This window comes from Rhinatrema bivittatum, chromosome 9 (genome assembly GCF_901001135.1).
Source record: "Rhinatrema bivittatum chromosome 9, aRhiBiv1.1, whole genome shotgun sequence".
Lineage (NCBI taxonomy): Eukaryota > Metazoa > Chordata > Amphibia > Gymnophiona > Rhinatrematidae > Rhinatrema > Rhinatrema bivittatum.
In genome coordinates this window covers 130,532,707-130,560,675 of record NC_042623.1, presented here as the reverse complement: position 1 = coordinate 130,560,675, position 27,969 = coordinate 130,532,707, and the positions used below count along the sequence as shown (strand labels likewise).

At 46.4% G+C, this 27,969-nt stretch overlaps 1 protein-coding gene across 1 annotated transcript in view; it reads left to right on the top strand.

The window, feature by feature from the left end:
- The first annotated feature begins 3,927 nt into the window (after positions 1-3,927).
- LOC115099571 (alpha-1,4-N-acetylglucosaminyltransferase-like) overlaps positions 3,928-27,969 on the top strand; it is a 50,915-nt gene continuing 26,873 nt past the window's right edge. The window contains exon 1 of the mRNA XM_029617304.1: positions 3,928-4,358. Coding sequence (XP_029473164.1) covers positions 3,954-4,358 — 405 coding nt within the window. The 5' untranslated portion in view covers positions 3,928-3,953. The remainder of the gene's footprint in view (positions 4,359-27,969) is intronic.

Here is a 27,969-nt window from a genome sequence, read left to right as displayed (position 1 = left end):
TAAGGTACACTCATCACATTCCCTTTGCTTACACATTACATATTATATGATCTGTCCTTGAAGAACAGCTTTTCCGACTTCCCAGAAAATTAGTTAATGACTCCTGAGTCCATATTATCCTTATAATAATTAGACCAAGCCATAGACAAAAACTCCATAAACTTCACATTATATAACAGATTTGCATTCATTCTCCAGGGACATAGTGGATCACTCTTTCCCCTAGTCAATGACAGAAAAATAACAAAGAGCTCTGAAAGAATATTGTCAAGAATATATGTTTCTTAGATCTTCCCAAAGAGGTCAGTAGAAATAAGAAAAGAGTCTAGTTAATAAACCTTATCCGGAGCCAAATAGAACATAAAGTCCCTCTTGTCAGGGTTCAGTATGTAGAATTTGTAGTGAATGTGTTCTTATGTTCGTTAACACTTAACCTTTTGAAAACCACTGTTGGGTTATCCTTTTTGTTAGTGTATACCGTATTTAATTTTAATCTGAATCTTTTAATTTTACATTATTTTTTTCATTTTTTCTTTTTTCTTTAAAAATCTTCTAAGTTATATGTCATCCAGGCTCGGACTGGACTCAAAATAAAGCAGTAAAAATGAAATGGGAAGGACCAAGGTCCATAGTAAAAATGGAGCTAAGTAATTTGCTATATAAGCAAAGTAAATTGAGTGGGTTGGGCAAACTGAAAAGGAAAGCCTGTATGACATATAGCTTAGAAGATTTTTAAAGAAAAATGAAAAAATGAAAAAAATATAAAAGATTCAGATTAAAACATGTCATGAAAACCACTGTTGGGATATCCTTTTTGTTGGTGCATACCATATTTAATTTTAATCTGAATCTTTTATATTTTTTTCATTTTTTCATTTTTCTTTAAAAGAGACTCAAAATCACCGTCCGATGCCAATACTCAAAATGGCGCCGATCGCCGTCATAGTGAGGGCAAAGGCGATCGGCACCATTTTGAGTATTGGGATCAGCCGGCCGGCGTGAAAGGAGGTCGCTCCCGGACCCCCGCTGGACTTTTGGCAAGTCTTGTGGGGGTCAGGAGGCCCCCCCAAGCTGGCCAAAAGTCCCTGTGGGTCCAACGGGGGTCCCGGAGCGACCTGCCGTCCGACGCCAGGACTCAAAATGGCGCCAATAGCCTTTGCCCATACTATGTCACAGGGGCTACCGGTGCCATTGGTCAGCCCCTGTCACATGGTAGGAGCACAAGATGGCACCGGTGACCATGTGATAGGGACTGACCAATGGCACCGGTAGCCCCTGTGACACAGGCTATCGGCGCCATGATAAAACCGGCAAACGAGTGCAGCGATGGCTTCCTGACTCCCCGCTGGATCACCAGGGAGTTTTGGTAAGTCTTGGGGGGGTCAGGAGGGTGGGGGGGGGGGTTACATTTTTATTTAGGAGGCCAATAAAACAGAAATCTGTTAAATACGTGGGGAGTCGCGATGCGTTTCGCCTCCCCACGTATTTAACAGATAGCAAAAAATAAGTTGCGGATTACAAATACATGGAAAACGGATGCACACCTCTACACCTCATAACCTGAGCTAAACAATAGCACACCAACCACTTAAACACAACTCCAAGCCCCTGGTTTTCTCAAGGCAACTCTCCATCACATCCCAGCAGCATGCTGCCTTCAGCTCACCAATACTTCAGTCATCCTTCCAGTGGTCTTCACTACTAATCCAGTCTTTTCTGTCTCACCCCAACAAGAGAGCACAAGAATTCCGATTGCTGACCTCACATACTGCTCACTGCATCATGTAGCTGGCCCCCAGCTACACATGTCCATTGTGCTATGCATGCATAATTTATTTATTTATTTCAGTGCTTTTATATACCGAGGTATAGCAGTTAGCCTTCACCCCGGTTTACAGTAGAACAACTTGTTACATCGAACCAGGACATGGAAAAATAGAGTGGCAGAGAATACATCGAACTGGTAACATAGAATCATAGAATAAAACTTAAACGTTTGAACAGGGTCGCGGCGTGTTTAACTGAAACTTTGCACGGCATCGAAAGAACTGGGAAATGGGTTCACAAAAGAAACAAAGAGAAAGAGACAAGACTCTAGCGTAGCTTATAGAGTTCATCTTGTAAGGGACGTGCTAGTGGAGGGGTTATGACATTTAGCCCACGCCATCTCTGAAAGTTTGGCTAAATAACCAGGTTTTCAGTTCTTTTTTGAAGGATTTGCAGTCGATTATCGATCTTAGGTATTGAGGTAGGATGTTCCATAAGTTTGGGCCTGCAATTGAGAAGGCTCTGTTTCTCGTACTCGTGAGCTTCGCTGTTGGAAGTGATGGTATGTTGAGAAATTGTTTGCTTGCAGTTCTGGTGTGACATTGAGGTTTGTGTTGATGGATCATGTTGCTGAGTGTGGTGTTCTCCGTTTTGTATAATGCATTGTGCACTATAGTAAGGGTCTTGAATTCGATTTTTTGTTGGATTGGGAGCCAGTGAACACTTTTTAGCACAGGGGTGATGTGTTCCGATTTGTTTTTGCCTGTTAGGACTCTGGCTGCGGCATTTTGTAGTAGCTGGAGAGGTTTTAGTGTAGATTTGGGAAGACCTAATAAAAGCGAGTTGCAGTAGTCAATGCTGTTGAAAATTAATGATTGAAGAACTGTGCGGAATTCCTGATGGTGGAGAAGTGGCTTTAGATTTTTCAGGACGTGCAGTTTATAGAATCCTTCTTTGGTTTTGGTTGCGATGATCTTTTTTAGGTTGAGATCTTTGTCAATCCATATGCCGAGGTTCTTTGTATCATTTTTTATCGGGATGTTAATGTCGATTATTAGGGAGTGTGTATTGATGGTTAGTTCTGAGAGATTTCTTCCTATGAGGATGCATTCCGTTTTAGTCATGTTCAGGCATAGTTTCAGTTTGTTTAGCATGTTGTTAATTGAGGTTAGGTGGTTTGCTGCTGTGGAGAGTGCCTCTTCTAGTGTGTTGTAGATTGGGATGATGAACTGGATGTCATCAGCATATATATAGTAAGAAATTCCGAGGCTTGAGATGAGGTGGCATAGTGGGAGAAGATATATGTTGAAGAGGGTTGCCGATAGGGCGGACCCTTGCGGTACGCTGGTTTCGAGAGGAAAGGGGTTAAATGATTTGTTGTTCATGGAGACCTTGAAGAATCTGTTCTGTAGGTAAGAGGAGAACCAGTTGAGGGTACTTCCTGTGAGGCCAATGTTAGAACCAAAGGTAACCAGATCAAAGGTTTAACATAACTTAGCCTTGGGTTTACTGCTAAACTGCGATGATAGAACAACCAATACAATTGAACTTGTATACACAAAAGGGGAGGGAGAGTGGAGGAAACTTCAAAGCTACAGGGTAAATGAATGAGAAGAACAACAGTTATACACCTGAAATCTATCACCCCTCCTCCTGCTGACATCCCTGCAGGTAAAGTCCAATCCTAACCCTGGAAGTCCATTATTAAAAACACAAATCCCATGAGTACCCGGGCCTACCCATGAAGGAAAAAAAAGGGGGTAGGGGGTCGACCAACCACATGGTCTGCTCCTGCCTCAGAATGTCTGCCCTGTTATCGTGTTAATGGCAGAAGGGTGAAACTTCACTCCCTCTGGCCTTAAACTTACTTTATTTTGTATTCTGGCATAAAATACATTCTATATGACACAAACACAGCAATTTCACTTGATATATCAGCTCTGTGCAGACATGCATGGTCAAATCATGACCAAAGTTTCTATTCCTTCCCAAGCTCACCCTTTATGAGAAATTACCTTGCAGAAGCTAATACACCTCTTTCTCATAATTGTCCATACCAATTAATAGCAGCTTCTTTTCAAAGGCAAATATGAATATAATAGGTTTTTAATTAGTATTTTATTTCTAATGCTAGGCCACTTTCTTTTTTTCTACAGGTTCTACAGTACTCAATCCCAGAAGCAGCCATGAAATTATGGATACAATTTCCACTTCTCTTTATCATATTCATCTGTTCTACTGTTTACTGGATGAACATGAAACATTCATGGACATTGTACAGATCCTTATACCATCAGTCAACAGTGGAAGTTGCTAGCATTGAACCTAATCGTGGTATCTTTTTTGCTGAGACCACAGAAAAGCTGGAAATTTCCTCATTAGTGGCATGTGCTATAGAATCAGCATCTCGGACCTATCCCAATCGCTCTATTTATTTCTTCATGAAAGGATTAACCGAAGACATGACTATCTTCAAGAGCTCTTTCTACAAGGCCATTCCACTACTATCATCTATTAGAAATGTCTACATCCTTCCCTTAAATTTTGGAAATGTTTTTAAAGACACTCCTCTCCTTCCATGGTACCAAAAGGTAACAGATTTTTTTGTCATATTTAAGTTAAAGTAGTAGAACAATGAAAATCTGAAGCATATTTTTTATTTATCATAGGGTAGGGTTTTTTTTTAATATATTTTTATTTATAATTTTTTGAATTTACAAATATCAAGAAATAAATCATCAAAACATAATCTTGATTCATACATTTATAGATTATTCAAAAATTTCCATTTGTATATTCAAAATTGAAATCAAATAATATTAGGAAAAAAGTAGGGCAAAAGGGACAGAAATATTAAATAAGGAGATACTTAAAAGAAATACACCAAAATCAAACATTAACATAGCTAACCCAACCGGTATTACATATTTATTATAGCCTACACATTATAGCCTACTCATTGAGAGGCAGTGAGGACGAAGTAATGGGTAACTGAGCCTCTAAGAACTGTTGCAACTGTTCCATCTGGAAAAACACATATGTTTGTTCACCTTTCTTAATTTCACAATGACAAGGATATCGCAGAAAAAACGAAAATTCCAGCAAAATAACCCTTTGCCTAAGGGCAAGAAATTCCCTTCTTTTTGTCTTGGTAACTGGCGCCAGATCTGGATACAGTTTAACTGGTTGACCGTAAAAAGATATTGGGAATTTTTGAAAATACCTTTTCATTAATTTGTTAATATTTTGTGATGATATAAACAATAGAATCAAAGTGTTTCTATCTAAGACATCTACATTTTAATCTTCCAAGAAATTTGTTAGATTTGCAGATATAGAAACTGCTGGAGCAGCGGCTTTTTTTTGTTAAGAAAAAATATGTTTACTGAGAAAATATCCTCATCTGAATATGCTAATGCTTCTTTGAAAAATCTCTTTAAAGAGATATAAGGAATTTCACCTGCCACCTTGGGAAAATTTAAAATTCTAAGATTTAGATGTCTTATGCAATTTTAAGTTGTTTCAAGATGTCATGAGCAAGATAACTGATCTTTATCTACTATGGCATTTAACTTTTGGAGAGACTTACTATTTTCAGTCTCCCCAACCCTTTGGGTTATATCATTACTTTGTTGTTGGATAACCTGCAACTTTCCTTGGAAATTTGAAGAAACATAGTCAATCTTTTGCTCCAATCTGTTAATGGCTTAACTCAGCCCAGACACAACGTCCCAAATTGCCTCAAGAGTTACCTTTTCTGGCCGAGTTGTAATACACAGCAGTTCTTCTATATGTCTACAGGGAGTATGATCCTGCTTTCCTCCTTCAGATGTTTCAACATTCTCTGTGGCTCCACCTGCCACCTTCAGGGAACTCTCTCCCTCTAACATAATTCCGGATACAGCACCCACCTGCCCTGTCGCACCTACCATTCCATTGGCTAGCGACTGGGCTGCATCATCGTCGGAGCTGCAGTGGGCAGGAGGCAGTTGATGGTCGGGGCTAAGGGATGCTTCTTCTAGGGAACCCCCATGTTCTCCTTCCCAGGGGCTTCCAATAGATTCACCAGCTCCCTCTCCTTCCATTTGTGTCAAGAAGCAATCAATCTCAAGCTGTGTTAAGGAAGGTAAGGGTTCTGTGGGAAAACCCCTTGTTTTTCCCTTCCTCTTCGCCGCATAATCATAAAATCCACAGTAGGAAATAAAACTCAAACAGCTCTGACACTCCTTAGACTACTATGTCGCTTTTTGTCCCATGACTTCAGAGATAAATCGAAGCAAATAAAAAAAAACAAAGTAAAAAATCTGGGCAAACACGTGCAAATTTGGCTGCAGCGTGCTGAAGGAGTGACGATCTTATAGGTCTTCCAGCCCTTCCCTTTGACATCAGGATCTCAGCGGTACAGGTCCCATAGATGAAGGTAATTCCTTATTCACTTATGAGATGAGAAAACAGTCCCTCCGGTTGCCCAAGAGATCACAGGAAAATAGTTTTCCAGTTGCCGTGAAAGAATGCCGAAGGAGTGCTGATCTTATAGGTCTTCCGGCCCCTCCCTCTGATGTCAGGATCTTGGCGGTACAGGTCCCGTAGATGAAGGTAATTCCTTACTCACTTATGAGATGAGAAAACAGTCCCTCTGGTTGCCCAAGAGATCACAGGAAAATAGTTCTCCGGTTGCCCTGATAGGGTAGGTTTTAAAATGTCTACATGCGTAGGTGGGTTTACGCGTGCCGGGCCGGGCTGGGCCTATTTTAAAAAGGCCCAGTGACTCACAGAAAGCCTTGGGACTCGTGTATGTCCTGGGGCTTTGAAAAAGGGGTGGGGAGGGGGTGGGGTGGGGCCAGAGGCCTCCGGCACAGCGGTCATTCTTCAATTCCTGACATTGAATCCCAGCAGCCAAACTTTCAAGCACTTCTCAAGCATTCTTAGATCATTTCTCACTTTATCTTCTCCAGTTGTGTCAGCTTTGTTTCAGATCTTAGTGTCATCCATGAAAAATAAATTCTACCTTGTAATCCCTTTGCAATATTGCTCATAAATATATATTGAATAGATCAGTCCTAGAATTGATCTTTGAAGGGCTCCATTTATCACACTTCTCTCTTTAGAGTAGGTTCCATTTACTACTAATCACTGACACATGTCAGTGAGCCAATTTGAAATGCATTCCACCACTTTGGAACCCACTCCCAATCTTCTCATTTTAATCATGAACCTCCTATGCAGGACTGTATCAAAATCCTTGATGAAATCCAAGTAAAACACATCAAGTGCACTTTATTGATTCAATTCTCTAGTCACCCAATGAAGAAAATCAATCAGGTTCATTTGAGAGAACATTCCTCTGGTAAAACCATGTTGCCACAGATCCCTCAATCCATTGGATTTTAGGTAGTTCATTAACTTTTCCTTCAACTGAGTCTACATTAATTTTCCCACCACCTAGATAAAGCTAACTGACTGTGTTATCCAGCCTCCTCCCTGCCATTACCTTCATGAAGTGGGACCAAAACTCTCATCTCCAGTCTTGTAGCACCCGTCCAATCTTTAAGAATCTTTTGAACAGGTCCTTCAGCCAGATCACTAGAACTTCTATTAGCTCCCTAAGAATCCTGGGATGTATCTCATCTGGAATTATGACCTTGTCAAATCCTCCTAGCTACCCATTCATAACATTTAATATATAGATCATTAACCCCACTGGGAGGAAAATCTTCACAATAACAGTCAATTAGTGATTTAGAACAGGGGTCCCCGACCACCAGTCTGCGGACCAGGACCGGGCCGTTGGGGGTTTTTTGCCGGTCCGCAGCGCCGCTCTCCCCGTCTGCCGTTCATTGGCTGCCGCTTCTACAGGGAGGCGGGGCAAGGCTGGAGACCCGCCTCCTCCAACCCCAAAAGGGAGGAGGCACAACCCGAAAAGCTAAATAGCATGTCGCGGCTGAGCACACAGCAAGAAGATCAGCAGGGCCGTGGTGGAGCTCACGTCACCACGGCCCGAAGAAAACAGTCACGTCTAAATGTGCAGGTGCTCCTCCTCCTTCCTGCCCACGTGGCCCCGGAAGAAAAATGTTGCCGGAGCCGCATGGGCAGGAAGGAGGAGGAGCATCAGCCACATGCAGAAGAGGAGCATCATGGCCCGAGAAGACCAGGGCCGCTGCAGAGCCCATCCTGCAGCTGCCCATGAAGAGGAGGCCCAGAGATGAGAGAGAGGCTGAGGGTTTGTAGAGTGTGTTTGTGTGCGTGTATGAGATGAGTTGAGAGATTGTATGTGGGAGTGAAGACCTGAATGTTTGCAGAGACAGCATGTGAGAGCCTCTGTGTGTGTGTGAGAGAGACAGCATGTGACAGTGAGAGCCTGTGCTTGAGCAAGACAGCATGTGGGAGTGAGAGAGAGCCTGTGTGTGTGAGACTCAGACAGCATGTGCCAGTGAGAGAAGAAGGCAGATGGAGAGAAAAGAAATAGAAAAAAAGGCAAAATAAAAGGAATTGGCAAAAAAATAAGAAAGGGAAGGTGGGAAAAAAAACCTGTGACCAACCGATTAGAAAGCTAAGATCAGACAGCAGATGTAAAAAAAAAAAAATACTTTTTACTGTTTGGCACATGTAATCTTTGGGAATGTGCAAGAGTAGCACTTTCTCTATGCGGATCTCACAATGTACAAGACCAGCATGGAGGAACTGGAAGCCCATGGGGCCTGCACAGAGGAGGCAGCAGAATGGGCTTCAGTACCAGTAGCAGCAATCAGCACCTCCCCAATAGCCACGTGGCAGCAGTGATAGTGGCAGCAGAGGAATGAAAGAGGCTCTGAGGTTGTGAGGGAGCCAGTGAGAGTGAGAGCATGAGTGTGTATGAGAAAATCCAGGGGAGTAAGAGTGTGTGTGGGAGGGGTGTGTGTGGAGGGGGAGAGAGTATCTTATAGCCTGAGAGTGTGTCAGTGTCTGTGAGAGTGAGAGGTTATGGTTGGGTATAAGAGCATGAATGTGTATGTATGTGACAGTGTATGTGTGAGAGAGAATGGACATGTGAGTATGTGTGAGAGAGGATAACCTCCTAATCCTCGACAATATCAGGATGACTGGAAATCAAGAGCTCCCATGTATGGACAGCAGGGGCTTTTTAAAATCCTTATTAGTTTTAATTATTGTGTGTTATTTGATATATGTGCTGTTTTGAAATATTTTATTGGTGTTTGGGAAATTGTAAAAAATGTATATGATTTTAATTAATATAAATTCTATTTATCAGTAGTTTTAAAGTATTCTTTTATTAGTATGGTTTTACTATTATAACTGATGCTTTATGTTTCTTGATTTTATTTGTTTTATGAGGAATGGTGGTTCTGTTTTTCCATTGTTAATACACAGAGCCTGGCTTCTTGGGGTTTCCATTTCAGTTTTTTCTAATTTGTGCTCCTTTATTTTGTATTCTGTATTTGGTGAGGGTCTATCTCTTCTCTGTGTGTGAGACCATGATGAGAGATTCGGCTAGCATGTATTGTCTGTATAGGGATCTATAGCAATCAGGTTTGTTTTGTTTCCTCAGTAGGTGGTGTATTGTTATCCTAGGACCCAGTGTAATATTTACCCTTGCTTATTCACAGGTAGGGTTTTTGTTGTTTGAGTCCTTGGTGTTATTACTGTTATGTTACGATGGGATTGCAGTATAGATTTTGAGTGTTTTTTTTGTGGGGTTTTGTGTTAGTTCACAATATGTCTGGCAGTGGAAGGCGTTTGTGCTGCTGTTACTGTGAGATGACACCAGAATTTGAAAATATCTTTTAGTATGATGAGCTGTAAGGGAAACATCCAAGCTCCATTGTTAGGAGGAATTTCAGTGGATGCACAGAGTTAGAGAACTGGAGGTGCAGGATTTATAAATGTCATAATTAAATAAGTATGCACTAAAATCCAACCCCATCCATAACCCCGCCCCACCCCACTCCGCCCTGCCGAGCCATGGAAAAATTGTCTTGCTTGAAGCCGGTCCCTGGAGCAAAAAAGGTTGGGGACCACTGATTTAGAATAATATTCAATAAAACCTTAATTTAAGTGATTGATTAATTTTTATCCTGTTGCTGGTCATTTACTAAATAACATTAATCACTTAGGGCTGGATTCATCATTCTTCACAGAATGATGAATCCAGCGAAAAAAGGGGCGAAAGGCTGCAGCCATTTGCACCCCAGCAGTGCGATTTCGCTGGCTGCCATGCAGCCGACTGCAGACTTTCGCACGAATAGTACTACTGTAAAAGGTGGTGCTATTTGCCACACTACTGCCGGTGATAATGTCCCTGACATTATCACGGGCAGTGGTCCCATGGCCGATTCCTCCCCCTCCCCTCCCCATCTCGTCCCCTCCAGCTAATTAACATCCTATCACACATGCTACTGATGCCAATAATAGCAGAGGCCGTATCCTAAGTCAACTTGATTAATAGCAGTTAATGGACTTCTGCTCCAAGAACTTATCCAAACCTTTTTTAAACCCAGCTACACTAACCACATCCTCGGGCAACAAATTCTAGAGCTTAATTGTACATTGAGTGAAAAAGAATTTTCACCGATTTGACTCAAATGCACTACTTGCTAGAAATGTGAATCGGAACCGGAATCTGATCGGTTCCGGTTCCGATTCAAATCTTAAAATTTTTATCGTCTGGCTCGATTTTTTTTTTGTTATCAGCTGCGCCCGATCCGGTAACAAAAAAAACCCTCACCCACCCTCCCGAACCCCCAAAAAACGTTTTAAAATTACCTGGTGGTCCAGTGGGGACACGGGGAGCGATCTCCCACTCTCGGGCCATCGGCTGCGTTAATAAAAATGGCGCCGATGGCCCTTTGCCCTTACCATGTGACAGGTAATCCGTGCTATTGGCCGGCCCCTGTCACATGGTAGGAGCACTGGATGGCCGGCGCCATCTTTAAAGATGGCGCTGGCCATGTCTGGTCATGTCCGGACAGATGTAAGGCAAGACTTCCCTTGGGTAAATCCATGCTGACTGTGTTCCATTAAACCATAGCTTTCTATATGCTCTGTAATTTTGATAATTAGAATAGTTTCCACTATTTTTCCCAGCATTGAGTCAGGCTAGCAGGTCTTTAGTTTCCTGGATCACCCCTGGAGCCCTTTTTATATATTGGGGTTACATTGGCATCCTCCAGTCTTCAGGTACAATGGATGATTTTAATGACAGGTTACAAATTTTAACTAATAGATTTGAAATCTCATTTTTTAGTTCCTTCAGAACCCTGGAGTGTATACAATTCAGGTGATTTGATACTCTTTAGTTTGTCAATCTGTCCTACTACATCTTCCAGGTTCACAATGATTTGGTTCAATTCATCTGACTCATCACCCTTGAAAACCATCTCCAGAATTGGTATCTCCCCAATATCCTCATTAGTAAACACAGAAGCAAAGAATTCATTTAGGGGCAGATTTTCCAAAGCCCTACGCACGCCGGGCCTATTTTACAAAGGCCCAGTGATGAGCATTAAGCCCCAGAACACGTCTAAGTCCCGAGGCTTTGAAAAAGAGGAGGGGGCGGGGAAGGGCCAGAGCCCTCTGGCACAGCGGCCATTTGCCACTGGGTCGGAGGATCGCGTGCCAGCAGGCTGCTGGCGTGCACAACTTGCTCTTGGCCAGAGGCAGGCGCAAGAGGTAAGATAAAGGTTGGAGGGGGTTAGTATAGAGCTAGGGGGCGGGAGGGTTAGGGGAAGGGGAAGGGAGGTTAGGTTAAGGGGTTAGGAAGTCCCCTGCCAGGGCTGCTCTGAAATCAGAATGTCCTGGGAGGGAACGGGTGAAGGCCACGAGCGTTGGGGTGTTCAGGGTGCACATTTGTGCACCCCCTTGTGCGTGCTGACCCCCAATTTTATAACATGTGTGCACTCATGCCCATTAAACTTGCTTTTGAAGAATGGTGCCAATGGCTGGAGGGGGCCCAGCATCTCATAACGGTCTACATGGACCACAAACATTTGGGACTCCTGCAACAGGCTCAATGCCTCAATCCTCGCCAGGCCCACAGGGCCCTTTTCTTTACACATTTTGATTTTGACCTGCGTTACCGCCCAACATCCAAGAATTAATGTGCAGATGTGCTTTCTAGCTCATTTTCTACCGAAGAGCAACCAGAACTGGTGAGACACATAATTGACCCAGCACAGGTTATCATTGCGACAACACAAACAGTCCCACTGGGGAAAACGGTGATATCCCGCAGACTCAGAGACCATGTTCTAACATGGGGACATGACTCCCATTCTGCTGGGCACACTGGGCGAGTGAGAACCTTGGTTCGACTACAGCAGTTCTACTGGTGGCCCAGTATACGCCAAGATGTTAACGTATATGTAGCTTTGTGTCCCACCTGTGCTCAGCAGAAGTCCCCGACCGACAAGACCTGGGGTCTGCTGCAACCCTTTCAAGCGCCCAGGGAACCCTGGACACATCTGTCAATGGATTTTCTAGTGGACCGACCTCCCTCAGGTGGGAATACTGTCATCGGGTCACTGTAGACCGCTTCTCAAAAATGGCACACTTTATAGAGATGTGCTTCGTTTTTTCCTACCGGGTCGTTTTTTGGTTCGGATACTTCGTGGTACAATTCGGGTTTCTCGTTTTGTTTTTTCGAAAAATGAAACGAGGAAACCCGAAACCGGGCCGAAAAACAAATCCGGAAACGAAGCTAAAAAAAACCCCACCCCAAGCATTTAAAATAATTTTGAAGCCTTTTCGTTCATATATACAACCCCCCCCCCCCCATCCCGATCCCTCCCCAAGACTTACCAACATCCCTGGTGGTCCAGCGGGGTCCCGGGTCCAATTTGCCCTCCGTGCCCGGTGTGCTACTGCAAGCCGTGCGCCTCAAAATGGTGCCGAATAGCCTGAACTACCATGTCACAGGGGCTTTCGGCGCCATTGGTCAGCCCCTGTCACATGGCCATTGGTGCCATCTTGTGCTCCTATCATGTGACAGGAGCTGACCAATGGCGCCGAAAGCCTCTGTGACATAGTATGGGCAAAGGCTATCGGCGCCATTTTGGTTACTGGCAGCCGACAACGAAATCGCTCCTGGACCCCTGCTGCAGCCCCAGGGATTATTGGCAAGCCTTGGGGGGGTCAGGAGCAGTGTTGAAAATCGTTCTTAGTTGGTTCGGTCACCTCCTTTATCTTATTCGGCCCATTTCCGTCTGTCTCCACACATGAGGCCGCAGATTCCGCCTGCGGCGCGCCGCCCGCCATTATTCTTGTCTCCGGGGTGATATTTGAGCACAAATCAAAATGGTTAAAAAATAAGGACCATCTGGCTTGTCTATGGTTAAGACGTTGTGCATGACGGAGATACTCTAGATTCTTATGATCCATAAACATGGTTATTTGATGTTGAGCGCCTTCGAGCCAAGGCCACCATTCCTCAAATGCCAACTTAATAGCCAAGAGCTCTTTATCTCCGATCCCATAGTTCTTCTCTGCCAGAGAGAAACATCGCGAGAAGAAAGAGCAGGGACGTAATGCTTTGGAGTCTCCGGTTTGGCTCAATACCGCCCCCACACCGATATCAGAAGTGTCTACCTCTACAATGAATGGCTTGTTGGGGTCTGGATGACGCAGGCATGGTTCGGTGGAAAAGGCAATCTTTAAATTCTTGAATGCGGAAATGGCCTTCGCAGACCATTTAGAAGTGTTGGCCCCCTTCTGGGTCATAGCAGTTAAGAGCACAGTTAAAGAAGAGTAATTCTTTATAAAGCTTCTATAATAATTGGTGAACCCTAAAAATCATCTCAGGGCCTTCAGGCTGGTAGGTTGGGATCAATTTTTAATACTCTCGAGTTTTTGGGGATCCATCTGGAAGCCATCTTTAGACACAATGTAGCCAAGAAAAGGCACAGAGTCCTTATGGAATTTGCACTTGGATAGCTTGGCGCAGAGCCGATGTTCTCATAGTCTTCGTAGTACTTGTTTGACATTCTCTAGATGGGTAGACAAGTCCTGAGAAAATATCAGGATATCATCTAGGTATACCACAACACTCTTGTTCAACAGGTCCCGCAAGATGTCATTCATCATGTTCTGGAACATGGTGGGTGCGTTGCACAGGCCGAAAGGCATTACTAAGTACTCAAAATGACCATCTTGAGTGTTGAGGGCTGTTTTCCATTCATCGCCACTGCGAATGCGAACTAAGTTGTAGGCCCCCTTTAAGTCAAGTTTCGAGAATATTTTGGCACCTTGAAGTCAGTTGAACAGCTCTGAGGTTAAAGGCATTCAGACCTCGATAGTCGATACAAGGACGCAAGGTACCGTCCTTCTTCCCCACGAAGAAGAAACCTGCGCCGGCTGGAGACTTTGATGGTCTAATGAATCCCTTCTGTAAATTCTCCTCCATGTACTCATAGCCTTATTCTCTATGGCAGAGAGAGAATAGACACGTCCTTTAGGAGGTTCAGTGTTAGGTTTCAGCCTTATGGCACAGTCGTATGATCTGTGTGGAGGAAGGATGTCAGCAGCTTCTTTAGAGAACACATCACTGAATGATGTGTATTGAGGCGGCAGTCCTGGCATCACTGGAGTCATAGGCATGCAGAGGACAGGAGAAACCTCCTTGAGGCATTTGCCATGACAACCTTGGCCCCAGCAGGAGAGTTCCAAGGTGGCCCAGTCAAATTGAGCATGGTGCGACTGCAACCAGGGTAACCCCAGAACGATAGAGTGCATAGCCTTCTCCAGCACAAAGAAGGAAATTGATTCTCTATGGAGGGCTCCTGTGCGAAGAGTTACTGGTCTGGTACGCCAGGTCACTTCACCCAGCAAAGGCTCTCCATAGATGGAGGATAAGAGCAAAGTGACGAGGGGAATCCTCAAGTGTTCCACTAGACGTCGAAGTATAAAGTTGCCTCCTGCCCCTGAATCCACCAGGGCAAGAGTTTGAACTTCAGACGGTCCGCAGATCATGAAGACTGGGAGAGAGAGCGGAGGAGAGGTCGTGGTAATGCCTAAGAAAAGTCCTCCCGCAGGACTTAAGCCCATCCATTTCCTGGACGAATTGGGCATGTTGGGACTTCGTGAACAGTCTGTCCACAGTACATACACAGGCCATGCCTCTTCCGAAGTCTTCTCTCTTTTGAAGTCAGGTGACTGCGACCAAGTTGCATTGGTTCTTCTCCACTGGTGACAGGTATTGCTGGGACTGTCTGGAGTGCAGGTTTAGCATGAACCTCCTTCTGAACCGGTCTAGTGGCAGGCTTGAGCTTCTTCACCTTATCATGGAGCCGGTGGTCAATTCTAGTAGCCAAAGCCACTAGTTCATCCACCAAATCAGGTGTCTCACAAGCGGCCAGCTCGTCTTTCAAGCAAGTATCCAGACCTCTGAAGAAGAGGGTTTTCAGGCATTTGGAATCCCAGCATAGTTCCGTAGCAAGAGTCTTAAATTCTATTGCAAAATTAGCCAGTGGTCGGTTGCCTTGCTTCAGGTCCACCAGGGTAGAACCAGCAACAGTCACTTGAGGAAGATCGTCAAAGACAGACTTAAATCCAGAAATCCATCAATATCCTGCAAAATTGGATCCTTACGTTCCCACAGCATTGAGGCCCAAGACAAAGCCCTTCCATCAAGATAATATAGACTGTATGTAGTCTTGGCGTAGGCCGTGGGGAAGTGAGAAGGCTGTAATGCAAAATGCATGCAGCATTGATTTAGGAAACCTCTAGTCCTTTGAATCTCTCCAGAGAAATGAACTGGAACAGCCACAGGTACAGTTGTCTTTATAGTTACTTCAGGTAACTGACCTTCAATACTGGAAGTAGCACCTTGATTCTTCTATGCGTGTAGCTGATGAAACGCAGAAATGAGTTTCTCCAATGCATCTTGTTGTTCAACAATGCACAAGGCTAGGCCTGGAATGGCCTGCAGAGCATTGAGCTGTGCTGGATCCATGGAGTTAGCAATCTGTTATGTTTTGTAGGGTTTGGGTGGATCCTTGGACACTGTGGCAGCTGACCACGCCCATGGGGGAAAGTCCCGTGAGGGGCCACAGGTCAGGCTCAGCTCTGGTCACACAAACACAGATTATATCTTTTATTGGATAGTTTTGTGAAGCCACCAGAGGTGGCGGTAGTGAGTAGAAGATGGAGCCTGGCTGGGCTAGTATTCCTCAAGGTGGTGGAACAGCGGCTTCTCCAGTAGCAGTACTGTAGGAAGAAGAACTGAGAAAATGAGTACACTGAGACATTGACAGAGTCTCCAGTATGGAGAAGCCTTCGAGGAGCGAGTACCAGATCCCTGGGCACAGATACTCGTTGGCAAGTACTCACGCAGCGGTTCACCATAGAAGATGGCACTGGTGCTGGAATGGAGGCAGGCCCTCGAGGAGCCAGTACCTGGTTCCAGGGAAACAGCTCTGAGGAGTAGATGGTAGTGGTATTCACAGATGGTTTCTGTAGCGAATTCTTCCAAGTAGAAGAGGAGATGGACACAGGCAGCGAGTCAGGGAACATGGGCCCTCGAGGAGCGAGTACCGGTTCCTGATAGCAACCTGAAAGAAGCAGAGAGGCCCCTGAGGAATGGGTACCCCATTAACAGCAAAGAGTCCAAATAGAAGTTGGAGGCAGAGTAGCAGGGTACAGAGAGAGAATCCCATCCGTAGGAAATCCCCCTTGCTAACTCAGTGGCTAGCAATAAACAACAGGCTTAAATATCCAGGCAGTGTGATGTCATCACAGGGGGACGCCCCTGAGGTTCGCGCCATAGAGGAAATAAGAATGAGGGCTGCATGGCGCGCGCGCGCTAAGGTTCCTGAGGAGCATGGTGGGAGGCAGCGCCCAAGCCGGTCCGGGGACGCCGGAGAGGGTTGCATGCAGATGCCGCAGCAGCCAGTCATCCACAAGGAGCAGGAGGAGTCGCAGAAAAAGAAAGGTAGGCGGAGTGAAGCCGTTGGGCAGCGACAGCTGCAACACCCGGCTGGATCAGATTCACTAAAGACCGCTCCTACTCCTTCCGATGACGGGTCCACCTCAATAATGAAAGGAAGTCTAGGGTCCAGGTGGCGAAGGCAGGGCCGATGAAGGAAGGTGTCTTTAAGAGCTTGAAAGGCGTCCAGGGCTTCAACCGGCCAGATGTTCATGGAAGCCCCCTCGCGGGTTAAGGCGGTCAGAGGAAGCAGCCAGATGAGAGTTTCCTGATGAAGCTCCAGTAGAAATTGTTGAAGCCCAACAACCGTTGGAGGCTGCGTAAAGTCATAGGTCATGGCCCCCCTGAATACTCTTGAGTTTAGCAGGGTCCGTACTGAAGTCGCGATTGGAAACAATATACCCCGAGAATGGAAGAGAGGTTTTTTCAAAGAGTCATTTCTCCAGCTTGGCATACAGGTTGTTCTCTCGCAAGCATTGCGATACTCGGCAGATGTCCTGATGATGGGTTTGCAGAATTTTAGAGTAAATCAGGATGTTGTCTAGGTATATGACCACACAGATGCACAAAAGGTCCCGTATAATTTTGTTCATAAGGTTTTGGTAGACAGCGGGTGCGTTACAGAGACCAAATGGCATGACCAAGTATTCACAATGGCCATCCCTGGAGTTGAACGCCATCTTCCTCTCATCACCCTCCTTAATCCAAATAAGATTGTATGTAGTGAAGACATGGGCTCCCTGTAGTCGATCAAATAGCTTGGTTATCAGAGGCAGAGGATACTGATCCTTCACCGTGATGGCATTGAGGCCTGGTAGTCTATACATGTGTGAATTGAATCATCCTTCTTCCCCACGAAGAAGAAGCCAGCTCCGGCCAGGGAGTTAGAGTGGCAGATGAAGCCCTTCTGTAGATTCTCTTGGATGTAGTCGGTCATGGCCTGTGTTTCGGCGTGCGGATAAGGGGTGATGCCTGTAGTTAGGTTAATTGTGCAGTCAAACTCCTGATGAGGAGGCAAGATGTTGGCTGCCTTCTTCAAGAATACATCCGTGTACTATGCGTATTGCGGCGGAAGCCCTGCAGGACCAATGGAGCCGTTGCTACTGGAGATTTCTGTGGTCACAAGGATGCAAGTCTGATGACAGGAGAGACCCCATTGGTCAAGCCGCAGGGAGGTCCAATCAAAACACGGATTGTGTTACTGCAGCCATGGGATACCCAGGACCACTGGGTGAATGGCATTCCGGATGATGTAAAAGGTGATTCGATCCCAGTGGCACGGTTTGATATGGCATTCCAGGGGAACAGCCATATGTGTGATCCACCTGGGAAGAGGGTCTCCGTGAATCGAGGCAATTGTAAGCGGTACGGAGCAAGGCCGAGTGGGAATTAACAGCTGGTCCATGAACTCTTACATAAGGAAGTTTTCTCCGGACCCAGAATCAACTAGCGCCAGGGTTGAAAAGTCATGGCCTTCTATGACGAGAGTCACTGACAAGGTAAGTGGGGGAACTGGTGGTCAGTCCTAGGGATATTCCCCCAGTGAATCCTAGGTCCTGGAGTTTGACTGCCACAACGGACATTGGAGCAGGAGGTGCCCGGAGGCCCCGCAGTATAGGCAAAGTCCGGCCCGCCGATATCACTGACATTGTTCCAGAGATAATGGCCCCTGGCCCAGCTGCATAGGTTCCTCAGCAGATGCTTCCAATGAAGCTGGTGAACGAGAACCAGGCGAGGCTGGGCGTGGTCAAGTGGGCCCGTTGGAGCATTGTTTGACTCCGTCGATTTCGAGGGATCTTTCCCGGAGTCGGCGGTTGATCCTGCACGCTAAATCAATCAGTGCATCCAGGCACCCAGGGAGATCCCGTGCCGCTAGCTCATCCTTAATTTTGGGCGAGAGGCCGTCCAGAAAGATGGCGCATAAAGCAAGGCTCCTCGCAATGGAGCTCTGTTGATAATGTTCAAAACTCCAGGGTGTAATCCATCAGAGGACATCCGCCCTGCCAGATGTGCAGGAGTTCTGTGCTGGCTTGGGTTTGCCGACCAGGTCTTTCAAACATGGCCTGGAAACATTCCAGAAACCCCAGGAGGTTCAGCAGAAGGGGGTCCAAGCACTCCCATAAGGGCAATCCCCAGGCCAGGGCCTTCCCTTCAAGCAATGACAAAATATAAGTTGTCTTAGTCAGTTCATCCGGAAAGAAGGCGGATTGCAGGCAGAAGTGCATATTACACTGGTTGAGGAACCCACGGCACTGCTGGGGGTCACCCGCATAGCGGGGTGGAGCTGGTAAAGGGATCATCGGGCGAGGTGCCAGGGCCACCACTGCAGATCCAGGCGCAGGAGACACCTGCGCGGAGGTGGAGGCCACTGAGTCCAGGCGAGCATTAAGGCACTACATAGATGCTGCCAAGGATTCCAGGACTTTCTGCTGCTCAAGGATTTTCTGTGTGAGTCCCGGAATTGCCTGTAGAACAGAAGCCTCTGCTGGATCCATGGCCTTGGCTATCTGTTAGAAGCGTGGATCCTTGGACCGGCAGGGAGTTGGTCCCACCCATGGGGAGGAGCCCCACGGGTGCCCACCATCGGCAGGTGAGGCTGGAGAAGCATGAGACCACGATGGGCTTCACCAATACCAGCCCTAGGGTACCGAGGCTGGCTGGACTTACGTGCGGTGTTAGGGGACTGGTCAAGATCAGGCAGGCAAAAGGTCTTGGCAGGCAGCGTATCTCATGGTCAGGCAGGCAAGGGTCTTGGCAGGCGGCGTATCTCATGGTCAGGCAGGCAAGGTTCTTGGCAGACAGCGTTTCTCGTGGTCAGGCAGGCGAGGGTCTTGACAGGCGGCGTATCTCGTGGTCAGGCTGGTGAGGGTCTTGGCAGGTGGCGTCAGATGACTCAGGAACTCAGGAACATGTAGCGAAGCTTCCAGGAACAAAACAGGAGCCAGGAGTAGCCAAGGCAAGGCCTGAGGAGCCCCTCCATCTTACACCCATATTCCTCCCACCATTTAGCCAGATAAGCATTTATCAAGATAAGTTTTTATCTGGTTAAGTCTGGGTAAGTCTGTACTTATTCAGTTAAGTAGCACTGAATATCAGTTTCCAAGAGAAGAACAACCAGAAGAAAGAATTTCTGCATCTTAGTGCTGTGCCAGTGAACCATATTCTCCCATGAATTGCTAGCCTAGCCAACTAGCAAAATTTCAAACAGTGAGTATCTAATGCAGAATAGGAATCTGGAAATTGTACTCTACTCTCTTTGACCCTTAATAATCCCTAGATAATTTTATGATTAATATACAAGTACTATTGTCTCATTGTATTACTTAACTTGTTAGCTTTGAAATATTAAGGGAATTGTAGCTTAGCACATTTTGTGGTAAACAGGCACCATCTAGCTTTCAAAGAAAATATAGCAAGCAAACATAACCCATTTTAATAAAGGCATAATTTCATAAATTGATTATGCATTTGTAGCAAGCTACTATAAACCAGGTTAATGTCCTTTGCAAGCTTATCATATGTTGCAAATTTACAATGTGGACCGAGCTGCATCTGGATTTGGGTTATGTATTTTGGACTTGCCAAAAAGGAGTTTTCAACCCTGCAGAGAACAAAAGCTGCTGCAGCCAAGGTGAAGAAATGTAAAAATATGTTAAAATCCCTGTGTGCTCTCCAGAAAAGCTAATTATCATGAGGGAGAGACAGAAGTGTGTGCTCTGAGGAAATAGAGAGCGGACAGCTGTTCTTGCTTCATAGCCTGGAAAATCTCTATAGGGGGCAGAGAAACCAGGAGGTGAGAGACTCAGAGACTTCTTCCAGAGATATCCAGGTCCAGAAGCTCATGGCTGGATCACCCTCCTAAGAGACTGAGTTAAGTCATCTAAACTTTATACAGTGAAAATCTTAGCAGAGGAAGGAGAACATTTATTATCTTGCTTTTTGTCACAAATTCAGCCTTTCAGCTGAAGTCAAGCAAAAACCCTTTCCACAGCCACACAAGATAGAGCAGGGAAAGAGAAGCTGATGGACTTCGGTCTTTCTGTAAGAGACTGAAATCAGGTCCGCTTTCTGTTTAGTACCAAGTAAACCATTTGGGAAGCTCCCCAGGAGAGAGAGATCTTCGACACACTGCAATGCTCATCTGTTTTGTTTGCCATCTAGCCAGTTCCACCATCAAGAGGGACTTCTTCATTTACTCAATTGCATTTTTCCCACACAATTTTGTGTTTGGAACAGGGTGCAAACCCTTTACAAACTGGTGACATTGGGGTGGACAGTGCCGGTGCAAGGGTCTGTAGTAACCCCAGGTGCAATGACTTAATGGCATTCCATGATATCTCACTCTCTCCTCCTGCACCAATCCAAACTCCGTGTATCGCACACCAAAAGTCTCCAAACATCTGTTCATATACTGTGACCTTTCCTAGCTCCATGCCTCAACACCCTCGTTCACTGCTTTAAAAAATGCCACTTCACATCCGACTACAGCATCCCGCCCACTTCCAGCACCCTAGGCGGCCACCTAATCTGCCTAATGCTCCCGCTGGCCATGAGGGTGGATCTGATTCCCCACCGCCCCCCCTTTTTGAGTACTCAGGGTTAAAGACAAGTTTTGAAAGCTGTGCACTTCACTGTTTTTCCCCCTCCAGCCTTTCTCTATTAACATTCCTTACTTTTTTTTACTATCCATATGAGTTTGTTGGTTGTCCTGGGTAATAGACCATTCCCAATGTTATTTTGCATTGCTTGATTTAAAATAAGAAAACTGCAAGTTTATATTTTACTTCACTACTGTACTTTTTTCATTTAGGGGTTGATTTTAAAAGGAGTGCGTGTGTGTCCATGTGCGCGGGGTTCCCGGCGTGTGCACATGGATGGATGTACTGATTTTATAACATGCGCACGCCTGCACGCGTATGTTATAAAATCCGATGGTCACATGCACTTGCGCACTAGATTTTGAAATCCACACACACATGTGGACGGCCTGCAATTCGCGCACACACGGGGTGGGGATTTTGTAATCTACGCGATCGGGCCTGTGCCGCTCCAATTAAAGAGTGGACTAGGAGGGACATTTCCTTTACCCCTATCTACCCTTCCACCCTTTTCTCCTCTTCTCCCCGACCCCTATACTAACTATAATTTTTATTTTTTTTTGTTTCGTAACTTACCTGCTCCTTCGGATGTAAGTTATACTCACTGGCCATATATTTTTCTGAGAAATAGGATAAAGAAAGAAAAAAAGAATGAAGAAAGAAAGAAAGAAAGAAAGAAAGAAAGAAAGAAAGAGGGCCTTATTCAAAAAAGCCATTTCCTCATTCTGTGCCTATGGAAAATGATTATTGAATTATTCCCATAGATAAAGACAAGAGGGAGAAATAGAAAATGGAAAGAGAGAGAAATAGGTTCTTATCAAATAAAGATTATTTCCATATGTAACAGGATCCCCGTGTCAGTGCTTTATCCTTGTTGCGACCATCGGTCTACGACGGCTTCGCCCCGCCTACCTCAATCTTCTTGCGGCTCCTCCCGCTCACCTCGGACTACTGGTTGCCACAGGGTCTGTCTGCCGTCCTCTCTGCGTCCCCGGAACGGCTTTGGTGCTGCTTCCCACCATGCTTCTCCAAGGTACCATAGGGCGCGTGCACGCACGCCGCCTTCATCTTTATTTCCTTGTTGGCGCGAACCTCAGGGGCGTCCCCCTGAGATGACATCACGCTGCCCAGATATTTAAGCCTACAACTTTTGCTAGCTAATCGAGTTAGCAACCCGGAACTCTACGGATGGGATTCGCTCTCAGTACCGAAGCTGCTCTGCCACTCCAGATTTATCGGGAACTCTTATTGCAAAAGGGGTACCCACTCCTTGGAGGCCTCTTCTGCTTCTTTCAGGTGCTATCAGGAAACCTGTACTCGCTCCTCGAGGGCCCATATTCCCTGAGTCTCTGCCTGCATCTACAACCCTTTCTACTTGGAAGACTTCAGTAACAGTTTCCATCTGTGAGTACAACTACCATCTATTCCACAGTACTGCTTCCCTGGAACCAGGTACTCGCTCCTCGAGGGTCTGCCAGACCTCTCATCTAGTGGAATCGCTGTGTGAGTACAATACCACTGAGTCTCCATGCTCTAAGGGATCAGTTACTCGCACCTCGAGAGCCTGCTCTCCCTGTCTCGGATCTTCTCCTATTCTACCTGGGACTCTGTATATTTCTCACTGTGTACTCATAACTCTCAGTCTCTTTCCACTACAGCACAGCCAAGCAGAAGATTCGCTGTTCCAGCGTCCTGTGGGATACTCGCCCAGCCGGGCTCAACATCTACTACTCACTACTGCCACCTCTGGTGGTTTCCAAAACTGTTTAAATAAAGATTCAAATCTGTGTTTGTGTGTCCAGAGTCTAGCCTGACACCGTGGTCCCTTCACGGGACTGCCCCATGTGGGCATGGTCAGCTGCCACAGTGTCCAAGGATCCACCCAAACATCAATAACCATAACAGATTGCTAACTCCATGGATCCGGCTCAGCTCAATGCCTTGCAGGCCATCCCAGGCCTGGCCCTGTGCATTGCTGAACAACAAGACGTATTTGAGAAACTTACTACTGCGTTTCATCAGCTGCATGCACAGAAGAATCAAGGCTCTACTTCCAGTAATGAAGATCAGTTACCTGAAGTAACTGTAAAGACTACTGTGCCTCTTGCTGCTCCAGTTCGTTTCTCTGGGGAGATTCAAAGAACTAGAGACTTCTTAAACCATTGCTGCATGCATTTTGCATTACAACCCTCTCACTTCCCTACAGCCTACACCAAGACTACTTACATTCTATCTTATCTTGATGGAAGGGTCTAGTCTTGGGCTTCCGTGGTGTGGGAACACAAAGATCCTATACTCCAGGATATTGAAGGATTTATGGACTTTTTCAAATCCGTTTTTGATGATCCTGCCCGACACACTGTCGCTAGTTCTGCTTTGGTGGACCTGAAGCAAGGCAACCGTCTCATGGTCATCAGAGGGGTCAGCTCTCATAAGCAGGAGGACAGGATGATATTTAAACCACGGATGAATTAGTTTGTGAGGAGATTGTAAATGTAGTTGGAGGAGTCCCTGTTTTAGGCTGCCATCCATTGAGGTGATGTCACTTCCTCCCTCACAGATGATTTTTTATGGGCAACATGGCTTTGGCATACTGAAGTGATGGAGGAAGTCCTAGCTGTCGCTGACAGAGTGCTGCTCCTGCTTGGGCTAGCACTACTCTCTGAAGTGCCTGCTGTTTCCTCCTCTGCTTCAATCTGTCCCTGCCTATGACACTCCTGTTCACGGACTTTTACTAACAGCAGATCCTTCACCAATCGGAGACAATTGTACTGTAGGGCGAGTTTCCCTTTCACACGGGCATCACAGACTGTGGCGAGCATGTATGTGTGGTCTTTTGTTAAAGGTCTTAATCTCTCTTTCACCTGCTTCTGCAAAATGTCCAGACAATGCAGCACCCCTGCTGTCATTCCCTCTTCCTGTTTAAAGCCCTCCAAATTTTCCTCCAGAAAATTAACTATAGGGATGTTGTCAGCCAAGGTAGCACTTCTGGAACTCAGCTCCTCCGTGGCATCCTTGAAGGGCTGCAGGATTTTTACCAGCTGACTCATGACTAACCAATCATGATGCCCTAGGGGACTATGCACACCTATGTCCATTGCCGCAGAAAGTTCATGAAGGGGTGTCTGCTGCTCCACTAACCTCTGCAGCATCATATAGGTAGAATTCCTCTGGGTGGCAATGTCTTGAATGAGATGCTTGTGAGGCATCTCCAAATCAGTCTGCTTTTGTCGGAGAACCTGGCCCGCCTTCATACTTCTGTGGAAGTATGCTGCTATGTTCCTGCACTTGTGTATTAAGTCCTGCAGGTATTCATTCTCTTGGTGCTTGGACTCCAACCCCCAGAGCTGACTTCATTACCAGGTGCAGAGTATGTGCAAAACGTCTGATGTTCTGAAAGCCCCCATCAGATATTGCCTTTACCATGTTTGCACCATTGTCTGTGACAAAGAACCCTGCCTGAAGATTCCTGTCTCGCTGGTGTAGCTGCCAGCCCATCAGCATCTGTCTGATGAATGCTAGAATATTGGCTGAGGTATGGACATTGCCCATCAGGTGGGTGTGCAGTAAAGCCCACCTCCACCCTGATACTTGTTCACTAATAGAGCTGCTTCATGCCCCTGCCTCAGCTAGCTCCCAACAGTGTGCTGTTAGGGAGAGGTAAGAGTGTGCAACATTCAGTGCGGTTCAGATATCGCAGGTGAAATGCACACTCCCCTGTGCCTTAGCTAGCAGTGCTTGGATGCGACTGCAACACTGGTTGTACAGGATGGGGATGACCTTTCTGCTAAATGTGGTTCTATAAGGGACTTTGTAATTTGGAACTAAGACCTTCAGCAAATTCTTGAAACCCACATTCTCCACTATCTGCAAGGGCTGGTCATCAACAGCAATCATTTTTCCAATGCTCCTGGTTACAACTTATGAGGCTGCCTGCTTCCTTCACCGGGACAGCATTACCGAACACCACCCCATTTCTTCCATGGTATGTTGTCACTTCTGACACATGGCAGGGGACTGCTGGCCTGCCACCTGACTGCTAGAAGGGGCTGAGGGTGTGGGGTGGCTCTGCTCCTTTTCAATAACTTTACATTGCCTGGAAAAATGGGTCCCCTGACTGGTACTGCCACAATCCCCAGATGGCAGTACTGTTGGGTGTTGCTTCTGCATATGATGCAGCATGCCAAAATTACTTAGATGTCCCATTTGCTTTCCTCTGCTAATATCCCTGGCACAGTAATTACACTGAGCAAAACGTGGGTCCTCCCTCACTTTAAAGTGGCTCCAGATCACAGATTTCTTTCGTGATCCCTTCTCTATAGCCTTCGGGGTGGATGCTGGCACTCGAGCTGAAGTAGTGAATGCACTCTGAGAAGCAATGCCAGGGGCATCAGTAACACTCTGTGCCTGCGCTGACTGCTCTTCCTCCTCCTCCTCATCAGTTTCATCTCTCCCCTGCAGCACTGAAATGGAAGCTAAGACAGAACTAACTAATCCTCCTAAACCTTCTTCAGCTATTACTTCTTCCATTTCTGATGATGAGAATCCCACACAAGATGATTCTTCATCGGAATCAGAAGTAAACAGTGCCTGCGCTACATTTTCAATGCTAAATCAAGTCTGCTGTCGCACTGCTGCTCTTGGGTCTTGCCCTTTTGTTTTGCATGACTCAGCCTCCCCTTCCCTCACCTCCAAAACTACAGGGTCAGAAACAGTTGGTGGTGATGCATCATCTTTAAATTTCATTTTTTTCCAGATGGAACTGCCTGCCCCTCCAGAGATTGTAGATTCCCCATTAACTTTAATGGGGAATGGCACTGCCAGTGCCTCCTCTGCCAGTCCCAATCACTCGACCGTGTTTAGCTTTCCCTGACATCATGGATTTAATGTCACTGCCTACTAGGGATTTCAGTTAAAAGAATTATTTCCAAAACAGGGCTACTGGGGATCTGGATTCAAAGAGCACCACTGTCCCAATATATGTGAGTCTGCAAAACTTCCCACAGGCCCAAGAGGCAGTGCCTGGATGTACACTACAACTGGGACCGCTGTATATGCACATACCAAACTTGTAACTACAAAAGAGTTCATTCAAATAATTTCACCGCGATTCGGAAGGGAGGCCTGCGCGATCGGAACCCAGACCCGTCGGGGTAAGGCCCTTTAATTTTACCTTCCCCCACGGCGGATCCGGACGCCGACCTCGAGGAGCTACTGCTGCGCTGTCCCTCCACACGGCCCTTCAGTCCCCCTGCAGCCGGAGACAGGAAAACACCCGGCAAGCCAATCAGAAGCAGGACAGGACTCTTAAAAAAAGATAACAAACATTTACTGCTCCACCGGCACCGTCATTCAAATAATTTCACCGCGATTCGGAAGGGAGGCCTGCGCGATCGGCGCCCAGACCCGTCGGGGTAAGGCCCTTTAATTTTACCTTCCCCCACGGCGGATCCGGACGCCGACCTCGAGGAGCTACTGCTGCGCCGTCCCTCCACACGGCCCTTCAGTCCCCCTGCAGCCGGAGACAGGAAAACACCCGGCAAGCCAATCAGAAGCAGGACAGGACTTTTAAAAAAAGATAACAAACATTTACTGCTCTACCAGCGCCCTCATTCAAATAATTTCACCGCGATTCAGAAGGGAGGCCTGCGCGATCGGCGCCCAGACCCGTCGGGGTAAGGCCCTTTAATTTTACCTTCTCCCACGGCGGATCCGGATGCCGACCTCGAGGAGCTACTGCTGCGCCGTCCCTCCACATGGCCCTTCAGTCCCCCTGCAGCCGGAGACAGGAAAACACCCGGCAAGCCAATCAGAAGCAGGACAGGACTTTAAAAAAAAAGATAACAAACATTTACTGCTCCACCGGCGCCCTCATTCAAATAATTTCACCGCGATTCGGAAGGGAGGCCTGCGCGATCGGCGCCCAGACCCGTCGGGGTAAGGCCCTTTAATTTTACCTTCCCCCACGGCGGATCCGGACGACGACCTCGAGGAGCTACTGCTGCGCCGTCCCTCCACATGGCCCTTCAGTCCCCCTGCAGCCGGAGACAGGAAAACACCCGGCAAGCCAATCAGAAGCAGGACAGGACTTTTAAAAAAAGATAACAAACATTTACTGCTCCACCGGCGCCCTCATTCAAATAATTTCACCGCGATTCGGAAGGGAGGCCTGCGCGATCGGCGCCCAGACCCATCGGGGTAAGGCCCTTTAATTTTACCTTCCCCCACGGCGGATCCGGACGCCGACCTCGAGGAGCTACTGCTGCGCCGTCCCTCCACATGACCCTTCAGTCCCCCGCAGCCGGAGACAGGAAAACACCCGGCAAGCCAATCAGAAGCAGGACAGGACTTTTAAAACTTTACTCAGCTCCACTGGCGTCGCGCGCCGAAGGAGCGCGACAAAGGGGCCTGCCCCTTTGTGTGCCCCTTCGTGTAGCCCCTGAGGATATACAGTATTATAAATATTTCTGCCTGTTTGGTTTTTCTCTATAGGTTCAAGACCTCTCTAGAGTTTAGGCTACCTTGGCTTTCTTACCACTAATTGTCTCTCCATTCTTAAAATGCTCTCCTTCAACATCCCCATTATTAATACTCACCTTAGAAATAATGAGAAACCAGTTCTATGTTGCACTTTCCAGCAAAAAAGGCTAATTCCTATTATTATTTCTCCTCTTACACAATTCCTTGGTC